The 20,209-nt window shown below is 36.5% G+C and overlaps 2 protein-coding genes across 2 annotated transcripts; one reads left to right on the top strand and one right to left on the bottom strand.

Annotated features, from left to right (window-relative positions):
• The first annotated feature begins 6,453 nt into the window (after positions 1-6,453).
• Positions 6,454-7,413, top strand: LOC128060874 (olfactory receptor 51L1-like). The gene has a single exon (XM_052653234.1). It carries the CDS (start codon positions 6,454-6,456, stop codon positions 7,411-7,413), a length of 960 nt encoding a protein of 319 aa, XP_052509194.1.
• A 1,998-nt stretch (positions 7,414-9,411) lies between these two features.
• Positions 9,412-16,533, bottom strand: LOC128059888 (olfactory receptor 52Z1P-like). The gene is made up of 3 exons (XM_052652153.1): positions 16,487-16,533; positions 11,899-12,808; positions 9,412-9,456 (listed from the first exon to the last, which is right to left on the bottom strand). The coding sequence occupies exons 1-3, from the start codon at positions 16,531-16,533 to the stop codon at positions 9,412-9,414; spliced, it is 1,002 nt and encodes a 333-aa protein (XP_052508113.1).
• Positions 16,534-20,209: the final 3,676 nt, after the last annotated feature.

Raw genomic sequence — 20,209 nt, 5'->3', positions numbered from 1 at the left:
AGTAAATTCAAATCTTTTCCTGGAAATTTCAGAAAGAGATGTGTTAATTTGGAGTTGCGAAGGGTTTCCAGTGGTATGATAGAAATAGCAAGTATTTTCATAGACTATTAGTAGATGGTGAATTTCTTAATAAGTAATTTTTCATTATGAGAGCTATTGCTTCTATTGACATAATTACTTCTATTTTCAATTCCTTAAAGAGCCAGTTCTCAATGGGTATCTTAAATACTGGGAGATTACTGAGCCATGACATATGTGCAATCTACAATATCTTAGTTGAGCAAATCAGTGATAGTGTTAAGACTTAAAATTAAAACAATATTGCCAGTCTCAAAACCAGAATTGCAAAGATTAACAGTAGAACACATTTTCAAAAGAGTTCCTGCACTAAACATTTAACAGTCAGTATTGTTGGTGGACACAGTTTTATTCACCCTGAGTAGTCCACATGCCAACCCTGCTCCATGGTATAATCACCAACAAACATTTAGAAGTCAATATTGTTGACAGACATACAGAACCTTAATCATTGAGTGAATGCTTCGCTTCATAGTCTGATCCAATGTATATAATCTATTCAGCAGGAAGAACTTAATGACACAGTGAAGAAAGTACCACTCCAGAGAATCAAGATTTGAGTGATCACATTGACTTTATTGTTTATGATCTTTCAAATACACTTTATTTTTTATTGTAATTTTAAGAGTACAGCAAAATTGAGTGGAAGTTAATAGACATTTCTCACATATTCCATATTGTAATACTTTTGAGGGAGTTGACTCACATAAGTGTTTCATTTTTATCCAGTATTTGGTAACAGAACTGAACTAGAGTCATTCCCAGCCTTTAAGTTGTAGACTCTATGTCCCTCAACAGTTTAAGTCCTTAATAAGTCCTTCTCATTGGCTACTCCATAGCTAACATTCTTTATCACATGCATGCGTGCCTGTCAGTGACTCATTTTATCTGCCTCTTTGTGACTCTGTGTGCTATAGCCCTCCAGGCTCCTCTGTCCATGGAATTTTCCAGGAAAGAATATAAGTGGGTTGTCATTTCCTACTCCAGAGGATCTCCCAAACCCAGAAATTGAACCTGCATCTCCTGTATTGGCCAGTGGATTCTTTACCACTGAGCCACCTGGGAAGCCCAACAACTTTATTAGCCAGCCATATTCTGGATACAAGCTACTATTTCATCACATGTGCACTACCACATTTGTTCCATATATCGAGGTGATCAATATTTGAGACTCTCTATAGCCTTCATGGTTCTTTGCCTATAGCTCAAATGGTAAAGAATGTGCCTGCAATGCAGGATACCAGGATTCTATTCCTGGGTTGGGAAGTTCCTCTGGAGAAGAGAATGGCTATCTACTTCAGTATTCTTGCCTATAGAATCCCATGGCCAGAGAAGCCTGGCAGGCTACAGTCCCAGGGGTCACAAAGAATGGGACATGACTGAGCAAGTGAACTGAACTGATAATGCAGTTTGGGAATGCAAAGGCAAGAAGGCTATGTGTGTGTTAGTTGCTCACTCATGTCCAACTCTTTGCATCCCCATGGACTGTGCACTCCAGGCTTCCCTGTCCATCACCAACTCCCGTAGCTTGCTCAAAGTCATGTCCATTGAGTAGGTGATGGCATCAAACCATCTCATCCTCTGCCATCCCCTTCTTCTCCTGCCTTCAATCTTTACTAGCATAGGGTCTTTTCCAATGAGTCAGTTCTTCACATCAGGTGGCCAAAGTATTGGAGCTTCAGCTTCAGCATCTGTCCTTCCAATGAATATTCAGGACTGATTTAGGGAATGGAAAACAGAAGATTTGGAGAAGGGCCATAAACTACAAGGGTGGCACAAACAGGGTTACAGGTGCAGTCTTGGATTTCTCATGGTGATTCACATCCCTAAGGACTGGAGGAACACTTATTAACTCACCCTTCTTTCCTTGAGAATTAGAGCAGTCACTCATGACAAGAGCAACTATTCTACCAAGTAGGTAATGACTGGGAAAAGTAAGACTGGGAGGTAATAGGAAAATACAGAGGGGGTCTGAGAAATCAAAGAGAGCAGGGCAGAAACCCAAAGTGTGAGAAGAAGGACCAGGGGAATTGTTTGAGAAGGAAGAGGTTCTTGGGTTATTAGAGTACATATTTCTCCAATCTTTATTGTCCATACCCATAGACAGAGGATTCAAGTCATACATAGGTTTTTTAGATAGAACTTGCCTAATATACCCTAGACTTTCATGGCAAGTAATCCCCTGTCTGTCAGTAGACATGACTGTTTACACAGCATAAAGGAATATTACCAGACATAACAGAAGAGGAATCCAGAATAAGAGTGGGATTACAGCAGATAACATTTCAGGTCCCTTCTAATCCCATGTATCAGTGATTTTTAACATGATATTAACTTAATTAAAAACTTTAAATTAAAAAAAAGTTTTTAATTAAAAACTTCCCTGGTGGCTCAGATGGTAAAGCGTCTTGCCTACAATGAGGGGGACCCAGGTTTGATCCCTGGGTCGGGAAGATCCTCTGGAGAAGGGAATGGCACCCTACTCTAGTACTCTTGCCTGGAAAATCCCATGGACAGAGGAGTGTGGTAGGCTACAGTCCATGGGGTTGCAAAGAGTCAGACACGACTGAATGACTTCACTTGCTCTATTAATTATGTTCTAAACCTTAAGACTTATAGATTTTTTAATTTATTACCTAACTCCACTGACCTCCTTCTCTGGGGATGTGGAAGATATCAAAAGCTATGTGAATGAATTTGAAATTGCAGTATCAGGACAAAGAAGTATTGGATTGTCAAGTCAAATGGGAGCTAAAACATGGAGGCTGTGAAATAATAGATGGACCAAATACTAGTGAATTTGGAGAGTAATGAATATTTATGTTGGGGTAACAGAATGCTAATGTGGCTGATCATATTCCAGTTCACTGAAGTCCCCAAAATCTCATTCTTACTCTTGGTGAGATTTCTCATTCTATTTTGGACTCTTCTTACCACCCCCCAATATTGGCACTGATTAAAATGAAATGTATATATGTAGTTTCATCATGATGATCAGAGGAATTTCTGGGTAGAAAAAAATACTAAGGAGCAATTCATATTTCTTGCTATACTGAAATTTTAGTGGAAGAAAAGGAGATTAAACTGATACAGTTCATTTTCTACTTCTCAGAGCATCTAGGTCGCATGTAAGATGGCGACTCATGGTGTTTCCTCTAGAGGAGAATAGTTAATAGTCTCCTCTTTTCTTCCTCCTCTCATTATACATCAATCATTGTTGGTGTTATTGTTATCATCATCATTGTTGATGTTATCATCATTGTTCTCATTTTCATCACTATCATCATCACAGAAAAAGCTCTGTACCAAGTATTTTACACACAATATTACCTTCACCTTAGCACATCCCATCAAACTATTAGTATCTTCAGTTTACAGAGGAGGCAACTTTGGTACAGAGAAAAAAGAGTCATTTCATCTAAATTAAAATGAGTAAGCTTTGAAACCAGAATATAACTTAAGTTACTGTGATTGCAGAACCAGAGAAACAGACTCCACATAAGGGAGATGTTAGATTTCTGTCTCTTTAAAACCTCAGAAAAAAAGTCAGTGATATGATGAAAGATGACCTCTAGATCAGGTATCTTCCAGTTTTCAATCAAACTTCATGTTTACTACTTCATGTCAATGGGAGAGAACATTTATAAAATAAGAAAAATGGTCTGAGTTGACTAAGCAGTGAGATAAAAACCAGATTTTTAAATTTTGATTATAGAATAGAAATTGGAAAAGAATCAACAAAAAGAAGGGAAGTATTGGAAAATCTGAGCATTGAAAGTAATAATCAGTGAAATTTTGGACAGGAAGGTGAGGAGATAGACAGGAATTTGAGAAGTTAAATAGCAGGGCCATAAGAAGTATCAGTTCATACAGTAACTGAGTAGAACTTAAGTGTAATATGAACAGTCAGGAAGATTGAATTTGTTTCTAGAATGTACTTATTTGATGTCTTGATTATGGATCTTGCATTTCTTAGAAAATTATTAAACAATTTGGGGAATATCTTCTGTAATCAAGGTTATTTACATGGAACTAGAGGAGACTGAGGGGATTTCATTTCCCAGAACATCAAACAAGACTTTCCAAGACAGAAGATGCTGATTTATTAGTTTACAGTGGAAGGTAATTTGTCCCATAGACTTTATTTATTTATTTTTAAAATTTTTATTTTTACTTTATTTTACTTTACAATACTGTATTGGTTTTGCCATACATTGACATGAATCCACCACGGGTGTACATGCGTTCCCAAACATGAACCCCCCTCCCACCTCCCTCCCCATAACATCTCTCTGGGTCATCACCGTGCACCAGCCCCAAGCATACTGTATCCTGCATCGGACATAGACTGGTGATTCGATTCTTACATGATAGTATACATGTTTCAATGCTATTCTCCCAAATCATCCCACCCTCTCCCTCTCCCTCTGAGTCCAAAAGTCCGTTAATAATACACATCTGTGTCTTTTTTGCTGTCTTGCATACAGGGTCGTCATTGCCATCTTTCTAAATTCCATATACATGTGTTAGTATATGGTATTGGTGTTTTCCTTTCTGGCTTACTTCACTCTGTATAATCGGCTCCAGTTTCATCCATCTCATCAGAACTGGTTCAAATGTATTCTTTTTAACGGCTGAGTAATACTCCATTGTGTAGGTACAGGTCCCATAGACTTTAAACTCTTAAACCAATATTTTGGTGAGCATGGAGGCTGGGCAGTTGATGAGCAAGTGGGTTTTGAGAAGTGGCTCACCTTTCTTAATACAGAGATGTCTTTCTTGACCACAGAAGAAATCCTGGAATCTAGTGGGGGAAGATATATTTTCTCATTTGAGCATAAAAGTTTTAGTGTGAAGGTCAGATGCAAGTAGGCATTTTTTGTGCATTTTACTTTTGTTGTTGTTGTTGTTGTTATCTCTTATTTTTGCTTTGATGGATAAATTTCCAATCCCTCAACAATCCCTATAACTATTGTTTTGCGATTTTTAGTAGGAAAAAAGTCTCTAAATGATTAATCAGTTCTGTAACGTAAGAGGAAGAATGTTCAGAATCTTTCAAATCAGATTCAAAATAAATTATAGTTTGCTTAACATTCCATAAATTATATATTTTATAATTAAAAAAATTAAAATCCACATATTCTTCTAAATCATCTTAACCTGTATTCACCTCTGGGGGATGCTCATCCCAGAACATATTGATATTAGAGTTGACTCTATGTAGCTATAATCCCTAGGCGGCACTAGTGATAAAGAACCCATCGGCCAATGCAGGAGACTTAAGAGAGGTGGGTTCTATATCTAGATAAAGAAGATCCCCTGGAGGGGGAAATGGCAACCAACTCCAGTATTCTTGCCTGGAAAATCCCATGGACAGAGGAGCCTGCCTGGTTCCCAGTCCATAGGGTCTCAAAAAGTTGGACCTGACTAAAGCAACTTAGCATGCATATGTGGATACCATACCTGTGGTATCAATTATGTAGTCAAACTTATGTTTAGTAAGAATAAGAGCCATCCTGACCAAATCTTGCCTGAATACTGTAATGATGCCTTGCATGATATTCAAGTATTGCTGAAAATCTATCAAGCTCAGATGAAGACATTCATACAAGTCATTGTCTCTCTCTCTCTCTCTTTAGTCTTTAAGTCATGTCCAACTTTTGCAACCCCATGGACTGTAACCAGCCAGGCTCCTCTGTCCATGGGATTCTCCAGGCAAGAATACTGGAGTATTATAGAAAGTCTTTTTTTTAATTTTTTTTACATGGCTAGGATAAGACCAGTGGACTTCCCTGGTGGCTCAGATGGTAAAGAATCTGTCTGCTCTGTGGGGGACTTGGGTTTGATACCTGGGTTGGAAAGATCCCTTTTGGCACGGTAACCCACTCTAGTATTCTTGCCTGGAGAATCCCCATGGACAGAGGAGCCTGGAGGGCTACAGTCCGTGTAGTCCCAGAGTCGGATAGGACTGAGCGATGAAGCACAGCATAGCACATAAGACCAGTAACGCTGGCCAAGATTGTTCTGAAGAAAAGTATAAAATTAATAATGTAATTTTCAATGATTTTGTGTGTGCTGCTCTGGGGGCAGTGTCTTTAGAAGGAAATTGTGTATATTTAGACAGCTTGTTAATAGTTCTTCATCTGAGGAGAAGGGAAAGTCCTTATAGTTATAAAAGTGAATGTTTTTCTTAATTGATGACGCTCATCAATGAAATGAAGAAAAATAAAGCAAAACTATGAGGGTGAATCTAGGAGATATTATAGGACCCTCTGAAGTTTTGTTTTGTTTTTGTGACACAGGTGCTGATCTTCTCCTTTGTTCCCCTTCTGGAGTGTGATTGTGAATCGGGATTGTGGTTTAACAGTAAGCCCTATGGCAACTGCAAACGCCAGCAATATCCTGTCCTCCACCTTCTATCTCACAGGTATCCCTGGATATGAGGAATTTCACCACTGGATTTCCATCCCATTCTGTCTCCTCTACCTTGCTGGAATCATGGGTAACTGTACTATCCTACATATTGTCCGGACAGACCCCAGGCTCCATGAGCCCATGTACTACTTCTTGGCCATGCTTTCTCTCACTGACATGGGCATGTCCTTGCCCACAATGATATCACTCTTCAGGGTGCTGTGGTCCATATCCAGGGAGATCCAGTTCAACACTTGTGTAGTCCAAATGTTTTTCATTCATACTTTCTCCTTCACTGAGTCATCTGTGCTCTTGGCCATGGCCCTTGACCGATATGTGGCCATCTGCCACCCACTAAGATACGCTACCATTCTCACTCCAACACTCATCACGAAAATTGGCATTGCAGCCCTGCTTAGAAGTGCCTTTGCCATGATTCCACTTCTAGCCCGGCTGGCTTTCTTTCCCTTCTGCCACTCTCACATCCTTTCTCATTCTTATTGTCTACATCAGGACATCATCCGCCTTGCTTGTGCTGACACTAAGTTTAATGTTATTTATGGGTTAGTTCTGATCATTTTGCTGTGGGGAATGGACTCTCTGGGTATTTTTGTGTCTTATGTTTTCATCCTTCACTCAGTATTAAAAATTTCATCTCAGGAGGGGAGATTTAAGGCCCTCAACACATGTGCATCCCACATCTGTGCTGTACTTATTCTTTATGTGCCTATGATTGGGCTCTCTATTGTCCATCGTTTTGCTAAACACTCATCCCCTCTCATCCACATCTTCATGGCTCATATCTACCTGCTAGTTCCACCTGTGCTCAACCCAATCATCTATAGTGTGAAGACCAAGCAGATCTGCCAAGGAATTCTCCACCTGCTTTTCCCCCTAAGAATCAGTTCTTCTTTGATGTAGACATGTCCTCAAGTCAATGATGGCATCAACCTTATGTGTGAAAATATATAGTGAATATCTACACTCTATGTTGGAACCAGAGTTACCAATAAAAGATTAGTTTATAAAGAGAAATAGAACTGACAGTAGATATAAAAGAGAGAATTGATGTCTACTGGAATTATAAATCCTGACTTAGCATGTGCTTCATAAATCTCCTTTAAGTATGAAATTGTTGGAGTGAAGTTTTAGAAATCATTTCCATCTATTTTCTCTCATTTCTAATCCTAACTGTGATTCAAGGTTACCCATCCATGACATTTTCCTTGAGTATTCTAAATGCTTTTTGTTTTTTTTTGCTTCTTGACATACTGTATTTGTCCATGATTATTATGTTACATTTCTCATAAGTGTGTTTATAAATCTGCTGAAGTTACCTTTATTAAAGTTTGAAAAAATCATATGTTGATGTAAGAGCTTATTAGAACTCACAGCGTTTTATTTATCTTCATGGTGCATCAGTAGCATATTTTAAAATTTTATACACATGTTCAGTCTTTTCTGAGGAAATTTAGTTTCACCAGAAACAGAAACAGTCAACCTTTGTAGTCTGTTTTTACTTAATTTTCAGAAATAATTTTAATCTTATAGAAAGCCGCAACTCAGAACCTTTTGAAATTCCTGAGATAATGTCTTGTGAAGTCAGTGTTTATAATCCATGGATTAAATTATTCTAAGAATAATTTAGGATATAATATTCAAATGTAAAAATTCTAAGTCACTAATGCATAGCCACTTACATTTGTGATAGCAAGAAACAAAATATAAATCCTTTTGTCCAGAACTCTTTTAGCATACAAACTCTTTTCATATAACTCAAACAATCTAGTTTCATGTGTACATAGAGTTGCATAAAAACCTTACACTTCTCGTTGAAATTTCTTAATTCACATGTCTACACTTTTTCAAAGACAAGTAAATTAAGGAGAAAAAAAGGATTTTAAGAATGCTTTATAACTTTCAGTATGTATATTGGTTTTAATAATAAGTAATATGTTTTCTCAAATCTTACTCTACTGTAAGAACTGTGTCTCATGCAGCTTGCTACTTGTGAGAATGAACACTAGTTTAGTTAAATTATGCACTTAATAATTATTGAATGCATAATTGATTAAGAAATGAATCATTCATTGGATATAGAATAACTAGTTCTTTTGTATTTTTAAAAATGTCTTGGAGAGAAAGATTTCACTTGTCATGAGCCCACATTTCATATAACCAAAGAGGTATTATTAACTTAAAATTATATTACAAATGTCAAGCATGTGAAGGACATCTTCACATGACTTATTTTTTTTGCCTAGTTTAAATTCAATTATGTCGGTTCCCATCCCTCCTTATCCTATTTCTTAATTCTATTTCTAATTACCCTTCTCCTTCAGCATATTCACTTTGACCAAAAGGATATCAAGTAAAAATAAAGCAAGATATATGAACATTGGACTTAGTTAATATTTCCTGAAGTAGATAAGAAAAAATTAATAGAAATAAATTTTCAAAGAAAATGTGAACATTATCATCTTCTGTATGTCAAATAAATAGCATTTGACTATAGCCATTCTATAAAACCTTCAAATTCAAAATATATTTTTAGTGTCTGCTTGCTGAACACATCTATTTTAATGCTTGTGCTCCAAAAAATAAAAAAAAAAATTATCATGTTTTTGGCCAACAGAAATATGTTTAAACTATTGAATGTTAGATTTTTCATTTCACTCACAAAAAATATATATAAGTGAATATCTAAATATGCAAGACAACTTTTGACTTTACGTATTATTATCCTCTAATGTTTCTTAAGATGTATTATGAGTTACATTATATTCATAAAGTATACTTTACTAAAAACATTCAGAAAACTCATAGTCTCAAAATTAAGGTAGGCTCTTCCAGTGAATATAGTCAATGAAGACATGAGTGACTGAATAAACAAATGAATAAATAGCATTTTGTATTATGCTATGAGTGCAAGTTTGTATAATGAATTGAGAACAGAAATATTATCTTGTTTTTAAAAATTTAATGAAAGCTGAAGTCCTAGCAAATAGTGCTATTGAAAGAGGAAGGCCTCTTGTTCTTCACTAAATTCACAATAATATGATCTAAGCATCTATCTTATTTGTACATGGGTTTATAAATTGAGACACTCTTACTCATATTGTTATATATAGTAATGTTCAGTTGCTAAGTTGAGTGTGACTCTTTGTGACCCCATGGACTACAGCATGCCAGGCCTTCCTGTTCCTCACCATCTCCCGGAGTTTGTCCAAGTTCATGTCCATGGAAAAGGTAACACCATCCAACCATCTCATGCTCTGCTGCCCTTTTCTCCTTCTGATTTCAATCATTCCTAGCATCAGGGTCTTTTCCAATGAGTTGGCTGTTTAATCAGGTGGCCAACGTATTGAAGCTTCAGCTTCAGCATCAGTCCTTCCAATGAGTTATTCAGGGTTGATTTCCCTTAGGATTGAACTGATTTGATCTCCCTGCAGCCCAAGGGATTCTTAAGAGTCTTCTCCAGCACCAAATTTGAAAAGATCAATTCTTCACTGTTCAGTCTTCTTTAAGGTCCAACTCTAACACCCATACATGACTACTAGAAAAACCATCACTTTGATTATATGGACCTTTGTTGGCAAAGTGATGTCTTTGCTTTTTATTGTTTGATAAAGTCATGGGTATTTATTTGCCTTCTAAAAGCATTCTCTGCCTACCTGAAGAATCTATAAGATATCTAGAAGGCCAAATAATAATTTATCATTGTGTTCCAATCCCCTATCATTAGGCAAAAATGCAATGATATTGTTTTCATTGTGTCAAATGTTAATCTTTGGACTATGCATTGATCATCTTTATGCTGCAGAAAGCCCTTTGTAGCAAAGCATGATAGCAAGCAAAAATCAGAGCAGAGTATGTCAGTATCCACTTTACCATCTAAGTATTTAGCTTTTTTTTCTATGTAAAATGTCACTGCAAAATATTTCATTAGCATGCTTAGTCTTTCACTCATTCAATTGAATAAATATGAAAACATAATTTCCTTTTAAAAAAACGTATATCATGGATAAGTATGTGATTACACAGAATATCTAGAAGCAACCATATATATTTATAAAAAGAATTATAACAATATAAATATTTTCAAGACAGTCAAATTGCTTCAACCACTTGACCATGTATATATTTCTATTATGTTCATGATGTACTTTTTTACTGTTTGATGCCAAAGAAATATTTTAGCTCCTGTATAAATCAAGAGATGAATATTTTCTAGTGGAGATAAGGAATTACTTTGCAGTAATTATGTTACGAGAGTTCATAGATGATAAAATTTGTCCTAGTACTATGGAATGCAGTTAGCAAGAATATTTAGTGTAGGAAGAGCTGTTTAGTGTAGGACAATGGCATGTGCTAAATATAAACACACCAAATGAAACCAGTGAACAGAATCCAGACCACTTATCATACTTTCCTTTCCTTCAGAATTGCCCTGACACAATTTCATCCCCCTTAAATCAGAATAGAGGGATATAACAGTTTGGTCCAGGTTGAACAATCTGACCCAATATAGGGAAATTATGCATCTTATCCCACAGTCATTGTAGCTAAGACCAGATAGTGTCACCAGATTCAATAAATAAGTCATCCACTCCTCCTGGTGAGGTCTTATAGCAGGCTGACTTTAATCCTACCTGAGATATAGATATTCAGATTACCCTTGGCTGTCATGACATCCATAGAATGTTACCATGAAATATCCTGCTTTTTGTTTTCTTTATCTAACCAAAGGTAATTTCTATTGTTTGTCACCAAAAGAATCTTTAATACACTAAGGTATTGAAAGAGATAAGAAATTCATATTTTGTGGAAGCAAAAGGAAATTTTTTGAGAGGAAAGGAAATGAAATATTCAAATTGTAGGTCATATATAATGCATAAGGTATATTGGGGGTTTGTTACATAAATTCATTAGCATTTTTATTAATTAAGATGCTTATCCATTCAACAAATGTTTATTAATTATGTGTATGTTTTGGGCCCTGTGGATGTTATGGTAAGAATGGAATCAAAACAAATTCGTGAATATATAGAGTTTACATTTTGTCCTATCCATAGTAAATTGATGTAGAAGAGGCATTGTTTATTATCCAAAGGATATTTACATGTTCTATGTAGCTACAGTGGCACATTACCTTAATTTGTTCAGATAATTCTTGGTGGTACTTGAGCAGTACCTTGTTAGCTTCCTTTTAACCCAATATCAGGGAGATGACATTTAGAAATACAAAATTTTAAAGCCTTATTCATTGCATAGATGTTGCAGGAATAAATCTGTCCAGATTTATTTAGACTTGGTATTTAACCCTGATTCTCAGTCCTGGACTCCCCTGTTCCTTGTTGCTTTATTACTCTTGGATCATTTAGGTTGGGCACAGAGTCCTAGCACTCGCATCCTGATCTCTTTTGTCTTTACCCCATAAACAATGGGGTTCATGGTAGGTGGCACCAGTAAGTACAGATTTGCCAGGAGGATAAGGACATGCCTGGGCACATGGTGTCCAAAGCGATGGGTAAAGAAGGAAAAGAAGGCCAGAGTGTAGAATATCAGGATGACACATGTATGGGCTCCACAAGTTCCAAAGGCCTTTGTCCGGGCTTCCCTAGAAGGCAGTCGGAAGACTGTTCTCAAGATTAACCAGTAGGACAGGGAGATAAGGACGAAGTCCAGTCCTGTGGTGAGGAGAGCAGCAGTGAGCCCATAAATGCTATTAGGGACAATGCTATTGCAAGCCAATTTGGCAATGCCCATGTTCTCACAGTAAGTATGGTGAATGACGTTGCTCTGGCAGAAGTGCAGGCGGAAAATGAGTAGGACACCAGGGGTGACCACAGCCACACTTCGAGCCACCAGAGCCAGGACCACTTTGCTAATGAGAGAGCCTGTAAGTAGGGTAGTATAATGGAGTGGTGCACAGATAGCCACATAGCGGTCAAAAGCCATGGCCAGTAGGACAGCAGATTCAGAGAGAAATAGAGCATGAACGAAAAACATCTGTGTGAGACAGGCAGGAAATGTCGATATGGAAGGGCCCTGCCAAAAGATAAGAAGCATTTTGGGCACCGTGACAGTACAAAGTAGGACATCATTGAGAGCTAGCATGGCCAAGAAGAGATACATGGGTTCATGGAGGCTTCTGTCCCAGATAACCATCGCCATAACCAGGCCATTCCCTGTTACAGCCAAAAGGTACATGAAGCTGAAAGGGATGGAAATCCAGACTTGGAAGTCTTCTAATCCTGGGACACCAGTGAGCAAGAAGGCAGTGAGGGGAGTGGATGTATAGTTTGATGTTGTTCTAAAGAAGTGGCCAAAATCTATTACGTGAAAAACAGAAGGAAAAGAGCCAGAGTAAATAATAGTAAAAAAAGAGCACTTTTTCCCTCAACTGAGTCAAGTCTTAAGTACTAATTTTAGTATTGTAAAGTAGAAGAACGTGGTCTAAGAAAAGTTACTGAATAACTGAATGATCATTGGCAAAGTGCTCCCTTTTTATGGGAAAACTTTTTATCTCTGAAAACTTTGTGAATAAGAAATGTTGAGATGAAATTTTTAGTTTTTGTAATGCCAGTGGTTATAACTGTATGATTTATGCATATGTCTTTTGAACCTTTAAGAGTTCTATATATATAGTGTTTCTCTCTAATTTGATAATAAATTCTTAAAACTGAAAAGGTTATTTTTCTCTCTCCTTTGTCTTGGTAGAAATGAAGATTGGAGAGAATTAATATTCCATTGTTCAGTGGACAGATTGACTGGGAGGAGATGGAATGATGGTCTGACATAGAATTGGAGGCAGCATAAAATGTTGAATTCTTGTTTCAATACTTAGGGGGTGAGATATTTTCTTTGGTCTAAATTTTTTTTACAATAAAGAAAAAATAGTTTTACTCATCTGCCCCTCATCTAAACTCTTGAAGACAATGTTCAAATTAACATGACATTTAAACTGTTGTACAAAAATTATAATATTAAACATACCATCATTTAAGACTAATTCTCAGGGATCATGAAATAGAATCAGTGAACACAAAATTCAGAATATTACAGAATGTTCTCATTCAGAACAAGAAAATCACTGAAAAATGTCAAGGCCCAATGTTATTCACTATCTGTTACTGAAAAAATTTTTGAAAGAACAGAGTGACTGCAATTTTTATATTCACTAACAAAAGAATAAGATCAAATTTCAGCAACTTTTTCTCAATAGCAGCAATTCTTTTCAATATATCAAAAATTATAAAATATTTTCTGAAAAAAAAAACCCTTCAAATTAAAAATTATCCATGTTTCAAGCCCATATAAAACATAAATTTAGTCAGTCATATTGCCAGTCAAAATTAATATTTTTGGTAAAGGCATCATATATATAAATTCACAATATTTGACTGAAACTTAGCATGTTTCAAAGTTATGAATAATAAATATTATTTCATCTAAAAAGAACAATACAAATTTTGGAATTCACAATCTTTACTTTTCATGTGAGATCATCACACCATCTAGCAAATGGAAAACCACTCTTCATTTCAAGATATCTAGCAGTACTCCCTTAAGTTAACTGAAGTCCTTTTCAAATTATACCAATACTTATCAAAGAATTAAGGCACATTACCAAATTATCAACACAAACTGATCCTTATTTCTCTCTCTCCCACACCTTTCATGAAATTCCAGTAGGAAGAAAAAAAAAACAAAATTCCTCATCAAGAAGCAAACCCATAGAATAAGTAAAAGAACTTTTACTGAAAACTCTGAGAGGTTTTTAAATGTCTATTCATTAAAAATATGGAGGTATAGCCACAATATTATTAATGTTGCTAAACTGAAGTCTTGTTTCATTTATCTGAATGTCTCCCCAAGTATGGCCTGGCTTTACTGTAAAGCAGGCACATGGAAAATGTTAGCAGGTTTACCTGGAAGACATATCAGATATCAGCACTGGAATGGACAATAAAATAGTAATGGTAAAAATAATAATCGCAAGTATTTACAGTCCTTAAAATGTGCTCAGCATTTTCCTAAATTCTATTCTAACCACTTTAAATGAATTATCCAATTTAACAGTCACAACTATCATATAAAGTAGTCATTTTAGCATCACAGCTTTACACAGAAAGGAACTTAGTCTTTGAAGGACTTTCTCAAGGTCACATTACATACATGATGAGTATGGAAAGCCTGCTTTAAAATTCAGGCCTGCAGAACCCACAGTTATAAGCTTGAAACTGTTCTAATTTACCTTTTAGATGCATGCTTTTTCTAAACCCTTAGACCCTAAAAAGGAAGATCTTGAATTCCCACAGTGACGTTCCCAGGTTATAGGCAAAAAGTCATGCCTAGCTAATAGGGGTGTAGAAAGATATATGTTTATAGATGCATCTGTATTGTACATAGATGTCCATGAAAAACAGCCTAGGGAATAACCTCTGGGCTGAGAAATCTTTTGGGTATATTACATGCTGAGCAACTGCTTTTATAACAGAGACCTACAGTCAACATTTGGATTAGCTGACTAAATTTATCTTTCATAGTTCATAATTGGATTTTCCAGTTTTAAATTTCATTTGATAGTTTTCCATCCCAGAACAGCTTGTTAGCAACAACTCTGCACTTTTTCCAGCTCATTATGCAAACCTGTTAGTGTAAGTCAGTCATGTCCTTCTCTTTGTGACCGCACAGACTGTAGCCTCCCAGGCTCCTCTGTCCATGGAGTATTCCAGGCAAGAATACTGGAGTAGGTAGCCATTCCCTTCTCCAGGGGATCTTTCTGACCCAGGAATAAAACCTGGGTCTCTTGCATTGCAGGCAGATTCTTTACCATCTGAGCCACCAGGGAAGCCCATACTATAAAATATTAAGAATTTTCCTATATCGTGACTTCTTTTCAACATGACCATCTATTGTGACAAACTATTGAGACTATTTGAAAATATGTCAGCATATTACCAATTGTCCGTTATTGAAATATGTTAAAGTTTCAATGAGAGAAAAATGTGATAATATTTGGAGGACTCTCACTTTTGAAATGAAGCTTGTAAAAATTAACATATATTACATTATAGACTGGGCTTCCCTGGTGGCTCAGCGGTTAAAGTGTCAGCCTGCAATGCAGGAGACCCGGGTTCGATCCCTGGGTCGGGAAGATCCCCTGGAGAAGGAAATGGCAACCCACTCCACTATTCTTGCCTGGAGAATCCCAGGGAGAGAGGAGCCTGGTAGGCTACAGTCCACAGGGTTGCAAAGAGTTGGACATGACTGAGCTACTTCACTTTCACATTATAGAACAGATTTATATTTAAAGAAAAAATGAGAAGGTACAGAGTTTATATATCCCTTTAACTCTACCCACCCAATTTTGTCTTAATATTAACCTTTTGCACTAGTGTAATATATTTGTTACAATTGATGAGGCAATGTTGGTACTTTATTAAGTACACTCCATAGTTTAGTTCTTCAGTCTTTTATTGTACATCTTTTGAGCTTTGACAAACAACATGCATCTACCATTACAGCATCATACACAATAGTATCATTGCTCTACAGATTCCCTGTATTCCACCTATTTATTTCTCCTTCCCTTTAAGCCTTCTGACAACCACTGATCTTTTTCTGTGTCTATAGCTTTTTGTTTCCCAAATGTCATGCAGTTGGTTGGAATCATACAGTACTGTAGCCCTTTAATATTGACTTCTTCCATTCCCATATACACTTTAGTTTCTCTCATACCTTTCTGTGGCTTAATAGCTCAGTTATTTTGATTCCTGTATACCATTCCATTGTATTGGTGTACCACAGTTTATCCATTCATTTAGAGTAGAACATATTTTCTACTTATTTTCTTTAAAAATTTATTTTAAAAATATTCCATTTTCCATTTTTTAAAAATATTGTGTGAGAAATTTAATCTGTAGGTCGACAAGGAAGGAAAAGGACAGATTGCATCTATTTGGTTTGGAAACTGACTTCAACTTACTGCACTTTTATAAAAGTTTCATTGTTAGTTTCAGCCTGTTTCCACATGGTAATCTATGAAGAGACTATGTTGTGAAATGGAAGTAGCAAATACTATGGTCATAATTCTATGACTAACAATGGATAGTCCTCTGAGACTTAATTTCATCCTCTGTAAATTGTGTATAATAAGCCAGACCCACTTTGGGGCCATATTCACAAGATATCAGATGTGAACCACTTAGCAACATATGCAGATGCATAGCATTAGTTAACAAAATATAAATCTGTGGTTTTTCAAATTTTTTCTTTGATATCCTAGCAAGCCATGTATCTAAGTCATCATCTTCTTAACCCTTGCAGCTAGATAATATAATGTTAGCTAGGCCAGTAAGTGAGGACAGCAGAAGGCTGCATTGTATCTATTATGAGAAAGCAGTTGGTTGGGCACTTGTTTACTTTGATACTCTCTAAGATATCTGGACAACTTGCAAATATCTGAGTCTTGACCCTGGGAACTATGTACAATGCAGTCGTGTCCACAAATCAACTCCAATGTACTTGTTTCTGAGATAATCCTGAATAACAAGTTCATTCAGATCCAAGACTCTGATGATTGCAGGCACTCTTAGCTGGGTTCTCTACTCAAAATCTCTAAAGCTGCTATCAGTTTGTCTGCTGGGCTGCATTTTCATTTACTGACTGTATCTACTTTTCTTTTTCCCTCCTCCCTCCTCCTTCCTCTGCTTTTATTTATGTCTTCTATCAAATATTATAAACTTAGAAACTTCAAATTTAATCAGTAAGGTCTTTGGAGTTATTGTACACATATTTCATTTATAATCAATAGGCAATACTGGATTCATTGTATGGACTATGCATTGGGCATTTGTTTTTATCATTTGTACATTTATTTATGTAATTGATATTAATCATCTATCTGAACTAGGTTGTTATGCTATAACAACCCTCAAAAGAGATATGTCTGCTTGTATCATAGAGGATTGATAGCAGTCTGGTGAATACTTAAGTGAAATACTCTTCCCTTATCAGGGATAAGAGGCTTGTTATTAATGTTGCTGCTGTTGTTGTTCGGACATTCAGTTGTGTCTGACTCTTTGTGACCCCATGGACTGCAGCAAGCCATGTTTCCCTGTCCTTCACCATTTCCCAGACCAGGCTACAGCCCGTGGGTTTGTAAAAGAGTTAGATATGACTGAGCATCTAAATAACAACAACAAATATGTACAGTAGAATCATGCTCATTGTTAGTCACTAAGTCAAGTCCATAGATGTGGCTCATGGGCTTAGCTGCCCCCTGGAATGTGGAGTTTTCCTGGATCAGGGATCTAATGTGTGTCTCTGAGCACAACGGAGCCTGTGCTGTAGAGCCTGTGCTGTAGAGCCTGGGAGCCACAACTACCAACCCCATGTGCCGCAATGACTAAAGCCCAAGAAAATAGGTTGATTGGTTCAAAGACATTTAGCATTACATACACGATAGTCGTGATTATCCTCCAGAAAACTTTCTAAAATCTTTTCTGGAATGTGTATTAGCAAAACTTAGTCTATCACCTCTCTTTCATGTGCAAGACATGTAAGTTCTTTAATATCAAGTGTTTATTAAAAAAATAAAGTTACAAAAATATTGGTCAAATTGTAAGTTTTTACACACATGGGAACTAGCATTATTATTATTTTTTAATTTTTATTTTTACTTTATTTTACTTTACAATACTGTATTGGTTTTAGCATACATTGACATGAATCTGCCACGGGTGTACATGAGCTCCCAAACATGAACCCCCCCTCCCACCTCCCACCCCACATCATCTCTCCGGATCATCCCCGTGCACCAGTCCCAAGCTTCCTGCATCCTGCATCAAACATAGACTGGTGATTCATTTCTTACATGATAGTATACATGTTTCAATGCCATTCTCCCAAATCATCCCAACCTCCCCCTCTCCCTCAGAGTCCAAAAGTCTGCTCTACACATCTGTGTCTCTTTTGCTGTCTTGCATACAGGGTCATCATTACCATCTTTCTAAATTCCATATATATGTGTTAGTATACTGTATTGGTGTTTTTCTTTCAGGCTTACTTCACTCTGTATAATCAGCTCCAGTTTCATCCATCTCAATAGAACTGATTCACATGTATTCTTTTTAATGGCTGAGTAATACTCCATTGTGTATATGTACCAAAACTTTCTTATCCATTCATCTGCTGACGGACATCTAGGTTGTTTCCATGTCCTGGCTATTATAAACAGTGCTGCAATGAACATTGGGGTACATATGTCTCTTTCTATTCTGGTTTCCTTGGTGTGTATGCCCAGCAGTGGGACTGCTGGGTCATAAGGGAGTTCTATTTGCAATTTCTTAAGGAATCTCCACACTGTCCTCCATAGTGGCTGTGCCAGTTTACATTCCCACCAACAGTGTAAGAGAGTTCCCTTTTCTCCACAGCTTCTCCAGCATTTATTGCTTGTAGACTTTTGGGTCACAGCCATTCTGACTGGTGTGAAGTGGTACCTCATTGTGGTCTTAATTTGCAGTTCTCTAATAATGAGTGACGTTGAGCATCTTTTCATGTGTTTGTTAGCCATCAGAATGTCTTCTTTGGAGAAATGTCTATTTAGTTCTTTGGCCCATTTTTTGAATGGGTCGTTTATTTTTCTGGAATTGAGCTGCATCAGTTGCTTGTATATTTTTGAGATTAGTTGTTTGTCAATTGCTTCATTTGCTATTATTTTCTCCCATTCAGAAGGCTTTTTCACCTTGCTTATAGTTTCCTTTCTTGTGCTGAAGCTTTTAATTTTAATTAGATCCCATTGTTTATTTTTGCTTTTATTTCCAGTATTCTGGGAGGTGGATCATAGAGGATCCTGCTGTGATTTATGTCAGAGAGTGTTTTTCCTATGTTCTCCTCTAGGAGTTTTATAGTTTCTAGTCTTATATTTAGATCTTTAATCCATTTTGAGTTTATTTTTGTGTGTGGTGTTAGAAAGTGATCTAGTTTCATTCTTTCATGAGTGGTTGACCAGTTTTCCCAGCACCACTTGTTAAAGAGATTGTCTTTACTCCATTGTATATTCTTGTCTCCTTTGTCAAAGATAAGGTGTCCATATGTGTGTTGATTTATCTCTGGGCTTTCTATTTTGTTCCATTGATCTATATTTCTGTCTTTGTGCCAGTACCATAGTGGCTTGATGACTGTGGCTTTGTAGTAGAGCCTGAAGTCAGGCAAGTTGATTCCTCCAGTTCCATTCTTCTTTCTCAAGATTGCTTTGGCTATTCGAGGTTTTTTGTATTTCCATACAAATCTTGAAATTATTTGTTCTAGTTCTGTGAAAAATACCGCTGGTAGTTTGATAGGGATTCCATGGAATCTGTAGATTACTTTTTGTAATATACTCATTTTCACTACATTGATTCTTCCGATCCATGAACATGGTATATTTCTCCATCTATTAGTGTCCTCTTTGATTTCTTTCATCAGTGTTTTATAGTTTTCTATATATAGGTCTTTAGTTTCTTTAGGTAGATATATTCCTAAGTATTTTATTCATTTCGTTGCAATGGTGAATGGAGTTGTTTCCTTAATTTCTTTTTCTACTTTCTCATTATTGGTGTATAGGAATGCAAGGGATTTCTGTGTGTTGATTTTATATCCTGCAACTTTACTATATTCATTGATGAGCTCTAGTAATTTTCTGGTGGAGTCTTTAGGGTTTTCCATG

This window comes from Budorcas taxicolor, chromosome 15, assembly GCF_023091745.1.
Source record: "Budorcas taxicolor isolate Tak-1 chromosome 15, Takin1.1, whole genome shotgun sequence".
NCBI lineage: Eukaryota > Metazoa > Chordata > Mammalia > Artiodactyla > Bovidae > Budorcas > Budorcas taxicolor.
This window is presented reverse-complemented; position numbering and strand designations above follow the sequence as displayed.

What these genes read in the sequence shown, in the direction of transcription:
- LOC128060874 (XM_052653234.1), top strand. Translation starts at nt 6,454, where the DNA reads ATGGCAACTGCAAACGCCAGCAATATCCTGTCCTCCACCTTCTATCTC.
- LOC128059888 (XM_052652153.1), bottom strand. Translation starts at nt 16,533, where the DNA reads ATGTGGAAACAGGCTGAAACTAACAATGAAACTTTTATAAAAGTGCA. An exon ending in GAAACTTTTATAAAAGTGCA is followed by an intron (nt 12,809 to 16,486) that starts GTAAGTTGAAGT and finishes CCACTTCTTTAG; the next exon opens with AACAACATCAAACTATACAT. An exon ending in CAAAAGAGATCAGGATGCGA is followed by an intron (nt 9,457 to 11,898) that starts GTGCTAGGACTC and finishes TTTAAAAACAAG; the next exon opens with ATAATATTTCTGTTCTCAAT.